This window comes from Tupaia chinensis, unplaced genomic scaffold (assembly GCF_000334495.1).
Source record: "Tupaia chinensis unplaced genomic scaffold, TupChi_1.0 Scaffold140356_1, whole genome shotgun sequence".
NCBI lineage: Eukaryota > Metazoa > Chordata > Mammalia > Scandentia > Tupaiidae > Tupaia > Tupaia belangeri.
The window spans coordinates 554,337-561,621 of NW_006200233.1; the positions used below are offsets into that span (position 1 = coordinate 554,337).

General features: G+C 52.2%; 1 protein-coding gene and 1 pseudogene across 1 annotated transcript; one reads left to right on the forward strand and one right to left on the reverse strand.

Moving 5' to 3' along the window:
- Nucleotides 1-344: 344 nt before the first annotated feature.
- LOC102478271 (histone H2B type 1) lies at nt 345-892 on the reverse strand. The gene has a single exon (XM_006162655.3). The coding sequence runs from the start codon at nt 856-858 to the stop codon at nt 478-480; it is 381 nt and encodes a 126-aa protein (XP_006162717.1). The 5' UTR covers nt 859-892; the 3' UTR covers nt 345-477.
- A 223-nt stretch (nt 893-1,115) lies between these two features.
- On the forward strand, nt 1,116-6,580 carry LOC102477669 (histone H2A type 1-like; annotated as a pseudogene).
- Nucleotides 6,581-7,285: the final 705 nt, after the last annotated feature.

The window sequence follows — 7,285 nt, forward strand, 5'->3', positions numbered from 1 at the left end:
CCTGCAGCTGTCAAATTCTAGTTTACAGGACAAGCTTAGTGGATTCTGTCCTCTATCCTCAACTCACACCATGACTTGTATTCAGTTCTATCCAGTGAACACAACTTACCCAATACTTCGAGCTCACCTCTCAAGGGTCTGCTTCTCAACCACAAATGTCTTTACCAGCCCCCAAACTGGTTGCTAAAGCAGGACAGTTACTGCAGCCTGAGCACTAACACCAGAAAAAAAACCTTTGATGTTAACCATGCAAGCCCACTACAAAAAAGGAACAGGAACAAACCACATTTGAGCCATAAGACCACATGCTGTAACTTGGCCCATCTTCACAAAAACTTTGCTCCATATTTTAAGCTCCAGTTCAATGCTGGCCCAATCCTCGTCAATTTTCTTTTTTTTTTTGCAAGGACACAGCTCTCCTTTTGCACACGTGGGTGGCTCTGAAAAGAGCCTTTGGTTGACATCAGTAGAAGCTGTTTACTTGGAACTGGTGTACTTGGTGACGGCCTTGGTGCCCTCGGACACGGCGTGCTTGGCCAGCTCCCCGGGCAGCAGCAGGCGCACGGCCGTCTGGATCTCCCGCGACGTGATGGTCGAGCGCTTGTTGTAGTGCGCCAGGCGCGACGCCTCGCCCGCGATGCGCTCGAAGATGTCGTTGACGAACGAGTTCATGATGCCCATGGCCTTGGACGAGATGCCCGTGTCGGGGTGCACCTGCTTCAGCACCTTGTACACGTACACCGAGTAGCTCTCCTTGCGGCTGCGCTTGCGCTTCTTGCCGTCCTTCTTCTGCGCCTTGGTCACCGCCTTCTTGGAGCCCTTCTTCGGGGCCGGCGCCGACTTCGCTGGCTCAGGCATACTGAAGCTTCTGTACTCTAGAAACCAGAATGAGGCGAGGACGCACAGTTCTGATACTTATAGGGCCTTTATGCTAATGAGGGATTCAGAGTATGTCTCTGTTAATTGGAAGAAAAACTGAAGTTATCATCCATGGGCAGAACTATGCAAATTAGGTATGAAAACCAAGCTCTTCAATTGGCCACTTTTTGACTCTGTCTATCAGCCAATCAGACCGTCGAATTTACTACCCAGAAAATGTCTATAAAAGCGGCCGCATTTTGTGTACTTTACGACTCTGTTTTTGTAGACCTGACTTTGTGTTTTACTTTGTTGGGTGTTTATTTTGGTTAGCTATGTCCGGTCGCGGTAAGCAGGGCGGCAAGGCGCGTGCCAAAGCTAAGTCTCGCTCGTCGCGGGCCGGGCTGCAGTTCCCGGTGGGCCGCGTGCACCGCCTGCTGCGCAAGGGTAACTACGCATCCCGCGCCACCTGCAGCTGGCCATCCGCAACGACGAGGAGCTCAACAAGCTGCTGGGCAAGGTGACGATCGCGCAGGGCGGCGTCCTGCCCAACATCCAGGCCGTGCTGCTGCCCAAGAAGACCGAGAGCCACCACAAGGCCAAGGGCAAATAACTTAACCAGCACGGACCTCCCGGAAACGCTAATTAACCCCAAAGGCTCTTTTCAGAGCCCCCACCCTTTCAAACGGAGAGCTTAAGTCACTACGCACGGTGAAGTGTTGGTCCCTGGTAGCCTCCTGCTTTCGGTTTCTGGAAATGGGCGAGGGTCGCAGCGGGCTTACCTGCGGAAGTGTGGTAAGTTAATAGTGTAGTAGTAAATCGATACTCCTGCAGGCGCTGTAGGTAGCACCGACTCGCGGCAGAGGAGCCCCGCAGTAGGGGGTCACGCAAGCGTCCTCGGGGACGAACTTCCGAGCGCGGCCATTACGCCGCTGTGCTGTCTCCTGTCCGCCCTTTTCCGTGTAATGTAGGGCGCAATCTGCTGGCTGTACTGGTTCTAAGTCCTAGGACCCTTGCACGCTGCTGTTAAAATACGGGCTTAAAATACGGGCTGTGCTTTCACCTGAATCTTTGAAAGGGGCTTCAGGAAGACGTGGGGTTGGTGTGAGAGCACAACGTGGCTGGAAGTGCAGCGCTTCCATAGACCGATTGCGAGTTTGGGGCCAAGTTTTGGCGCCTGGGCCTCACTTCCGCCCCCTGGAGGTTGGGTGCGTATCATGCCAATTTTAGTAAACCTGCATGCGGCCACCTAAGCAAGGCTGGCGTTGTGCACACCACAGTTCACGCGGTCACTCGCATAGGCTCCACTGCACAGCTTCCCCACCCTATTAATGTGACTCCAACAGGGGGCATCAGAAGAAGCGGCCCTCTGATGGCGCAGAAGGCCCAGGGCACTCTCCTAGGCTCATGCTTTACCAGGTTTCTTTGGATGAGCGGCTCTGCCTGGGTGGGGCCTGGGTGCAGAGGGTGCCGGATGGCCCGTGGGGCCGGGGCTGGGTGCAGAGGGTGCCGGATGGCCCGTGGGGCCGGGGCTGGGTGCAGAGGGTGCCAGATGGCCCGTGGGGCTGGGACCTGGATGCAGTGGGTCCCGGATGGCCCGTGGGGCCGGAGCCTGGGTGCAGAGGGTGCCGGATGGCCCGTGGGGCCGGGGCCAGGGTGCAGAGGGTGCTGGATGGCCCGTGGGCCCGGGGCCTGGGTGCAGAGGGTGCCCAGACACCTCCCCTGCAGCCATCGTTAAAGGCTCCTGACATCCCACCAAGCGCCCTGCCTGCCACCCTGTCACGGAGGCCCAAGTCCCAGCGCCTGTCTGAAGTAAAACTGAAACACAAAGACTGACAGTTCAAGCAGCCAGCCGGAGTGGTGCCGCCCAGGGTGCCCATCTGACGCTGCGCTGAGGTCTTAGGCAGCCTCTTCCCCGCTCACGGGAGACGTGACTCCAGGAGCTTGTTGAAGGCCAAGTGGTGCAAACCCTTGTGGCCACTGCGATGTCCACGCTTTGTCAGAGCAAGTCCAGTGGGCAGCTGGGCTGACCATCATCGGTTTGGGCACGATGGCACCTCACCATTTGGTGGCTGCAGTGCCGGTGAGGACCGAAATTCTTGGTGCCCAGCAGGTCCTGGAAGTCGGAGAACTCTGCCCTTGGGTCTGAATGGCTCCGGTAATCGCAGACAAGTGTGAAAATGGCAGTGAGGTAGAACAGCTACGGGACTTGATAAACATGTATTCTGGTGAGAAAGGGAGATTGAGAAGACCAGTTCGAACTCTTTCCTCTGGTCTCTAGGCACGAAATCGTGTATTTGGTGATGGAGAAGTGAGTGGTGCTTTGTGTTGGGGTCCTCAACCTTGAGGTTTCTGCCCTTTAGCAAGTCTGCCGTGGGGTGGGAGCCCCAGCTCGCTCGCTGTCAGTCGGCGGTGTGGACGCTGGTCCGGCAGGAGCTGAGCCAGTGCTCGGCAGAGTGAGTCTGGAAGTCAGCTCATGACCAGGAGAGGACCAAGTCCAACGAGGCTGGTGGACGCTAACAGCATCTTCTTGTTCCAGTAGGAAACAGCTTCGGAAAATCCAGTGTGCCCTGCAGTGTGGGGAGCAGAAAGAACCCCGAGAGGCTGCAGTCGACCAGCGCCTACCTGAGAGGTAAGGGGACCTGCTTCAAGGACGACCACCACGATGGCACCAGGCCCTGTGGCCCTCCACCCTGACATGCTACTGTCTAGACCCTAAGCCCTCCTTACTCCTGGGACACTCCCCCCAGTGGTGACAAACTCAGTCGCTTGGCTCCCAGTCCTGGAGCAGGTCCCCACCTGCCTGCACCCAAGGTCCCGGGAGGAAGGTACTGATTGCGGCAAGGTGCCCAGTGCCAGACCCAGGCCTCCCGATCTCTGCGGCACCAGCCACTGGGACAGGTCGTCTGCGAATCTCCTGGATGTGAGGCTGAGAGGGTGTTGTCACCTGGTATATGTAGTATTTGTACATATGTGTGTGCAGATTAAGTGTAGTATATGTATATATGTGTGTGCAGATTAAGTGTAGTATATGTGCGTGTGTGTGTGCAGATTAAGTGTAGTATATGTGCGTGTGTGCAGATTAAGTGTAGTATGTATGTCTGGGTGCAGATTAAGTGTAGTATATATGTGTGTGCAGATTAAGTGTAGTATATATGTGTGTGTGTGTGCAGATTAAGTGTAGTATATATATGTGTGTGTGCAGATTAAGTGTAGTATATATATATGTGCGTGTGTGCAGATTAAGTGTAGTATATATATATGTGCGTGTGTGCAGATTAAGTGTAGTATATATATGTGTGTGTTCAGATTAAGTGTAGTATATATATATATGTGTGTGTGTGTGCAGATTAAGTGTAGTATATATATGTGTGCGTGTGCAGATTAAGTGTAGTATATATATGTGTGCGTGTGCAGATTAAGTGTAGTATATATATATGTGTGTGTGTGCAGATTAAGTGTAGTATATATATATGTGTGTGTGTGCAGATTAAGTGTAGTATATATATATGTGTGTGTGTGTGCAGATTAAGTGTAGTATATATATGTGTGTGTGTGCAGAGTAAGTGTAGTATATATATGTGTGCGTGTGCAGATTAAGTGTAGTATATATATGTGTGTGTGTGCAGATTATGTGTAGTATATATATATGTGTGTGTGTGCAGATTAAGTGTAGTATATATATGTGTGTGTGTGCAGATTAAGTGTAGTATATATATGTGTGCGTGTGCAGATTAAGTGTAGTATATATATGTGTGCGTGTGCAGATTAAGTGTAGTATATATATATGTGTGTGTGTGCAGATTAAGTGTAGTATATATATGTGTGTGTGTGCAGATTAAGTGTAGTATATATATATGTGTGTGTGTGTGTGTGTGCAGATTAAGTGTAGTATATATACGTGTGTGTGTGCAGATTAAGTGTAGTATATATGTGTGCGTGTGTGCAGATTAAGTGTAGTATATATATGTGCATGTATGCAGATTAAGTGTAGTATATATATATATATGTGCGTGTGCAGATTAAGTGTAATATATATATATATGCAGATTAAGGTAAGATACAGCTTGCCTTCTCAGGGGTAGAACAGATTGATCTGAACTTATCATTGTAAATTTACATATCCCTGTTGGGTATAATGCGTGTGTGTTAGAAGATTGTCTGGAATTTAGTGAGTAAGAGCCCATGCGGAGCCTCAGGACTCCCTCTCTCTCTTTTTCTCAATATCAAGACATTGTACCAGCCACGTCGGATCAGCAGCGTGAGCAAACCCCGCGGGACATGCACCGCTCTCTTCCCACCTAGGACAGACCCTGCTTTACGGCGAGCCCAGCCACTGGATGGCCGTCTGAAAGCCTGTGGGAACTCTCCGGGCTTCGCTATGTCGGCGGAGCTGGAGTCGGGACAGGCTGAGGGAACTGACAGCTCTCCGGCTTCCAGGCTTAGCCACCATGTCGTAGTTGAGGTTCTTTCTGAAAGAAGCAAGGCCGAGGCTCCAGGCCTGCTCTGTGCGTTGGCCGCCAGCGGCCGGCGCCTTCTGCTGGGACTGCCGTAGTGAAACCCTGCAGCCCGCACGGCTTCAGAGACAGATCCATCTTCTCGCCGTTCTGGATCCCAGAAGACTAAGACCAAGGTGCCCAAAGGTGTTCCTGTAGAGGCGATTTTCCTAGCTTAGATCCTGGCACCTCCCTGCGTGGGCCCAAGCGCGTGCAGAGAGCTCTGGGGTCCTACTCTTATGAAGGAACCTGCCCTGTGGGATCGAGACCCCATCCTTTCCACTTCGTTTGACCTGTCACCATCATAACGCCGTCTCCATGCAGACGTGGTGGGGTTCAGATCTGCACGGCTGATCAGGAATTTGGGAAGACAGAATTCAACCCATGGTACCTCCTCCTCCTCCCATACAAACACCTTCATTCCATCGCAGCAGCCCTGAGGCCTTGAACTCATGCTAACATCATCCTAAGGTCAAAAGCCCAAAGTGTCATCTAAAGACTTCTAAAAAAGGCATGGGTGGGACACAAGTCCATTCACCCTGTGGCAGAATTTCTCTCAAGCTGTGAACTCATGAAACTAGACAAGTTACATTCTGTAAATTCCAGAAACCTGGAGCTTGACCCTGGCCTCCAGTCCACGTCTGTCTTCTGATGGTCTCAGCAGTGCCATGGCCTCAAAGACCCCTGCGTGCAATGCCCCCCAGCTCACACCTGTCACTCTGACCTCTTCTCCGAAACCCTGACACATGCGTCCAGGTTTACTGACACCTTCACTGGGAATGCGCGCACCTCCCAGCCTGGGCACCTCGAGACACGGGGTTAACGTGGAGCCTGACCTGGGGCGGCTCTCCCCAGCATCCTGAGTGGCACTGCCATCCATCCAGGTGCTCAAGACAGCATTCCAGGCCAAGACTCTGGCCTTCCTTCATCTCCACGGACCCAAAACCCCGCAAGGCACGCCCCCTCCACCGCCAACACCGGGGGCCGTTCGCCTCCACCACCGGCTTCTGGCCTCTCCCGATTCCACATCCTCCACTGTCCCCCAGCCCGGCAAGCAGCCACGCTCCGCTGCCTCAGGAGCGTGTGCCGTGGCCTCGCTCTCCGGAAAGCCTGTCTTCGCGTTTCTCGTGTCAAGATCTTTTCACCTCCCAGGCCTCTCAGCTCGTTCGCAGAAAGACCCATGTACAATAGACCTACCTGAACGGAATAAAGATTTAAAAACAGGAGCCACAAGTCTCAGATGACATTTCAGGGTCCCGTTTGTAAACCTCAATTTGTGTGTGCATGTGTGCATGTGCGCACATGTGTATACGTGTGTGTGTGTGTTTGGAGGAGGTGTGACTATTAATAATGAAGGAAACACAAAGGTCGTATAGAAGAGGGCACAGGAGCACGGGCAAAGGGAGGTGTAAGACACCCCGATGTAGAGAGTGCCAGAGGACGGACGCCAAGCGGGGTGCAGGGTCTGTGACACAGGACGCGAGGCAGACCTCCCTTTACAGAGGCGAACTGCAAACCGTTAGGGAAGTGGCAAACCCATAAGACAAAAAATGATTTAGCGTATTTTGCATCCTTGACTAAACTCAAGTGGGCCATACCACGGGGGGTAGCCGTCCCAGGACATGAGCTAACCGTGCATGTTGGACAGTCCTGCACTGACACAGAAGCAGGTGACCACGAAACTGCACCACGCTCACAACTGCTGAGGATGAAGGGAATCGCCTTCACCTTGGAGAATTTATCCTGGCCTTCTCTATTAAACTGTACGGATATTTGGGAAGGGGGCAGGTAGCCACCAATGTATTACAAAAACAAAAGCTCCTCTATGTAAGGGCCTATGTTTAAGATTTTTTTTTTCAGCACTGTAAAAACAAAACAAAACAAAACTAACTATACCTGCGAACCATCAAAATCCCCATAAGTAAGAACAC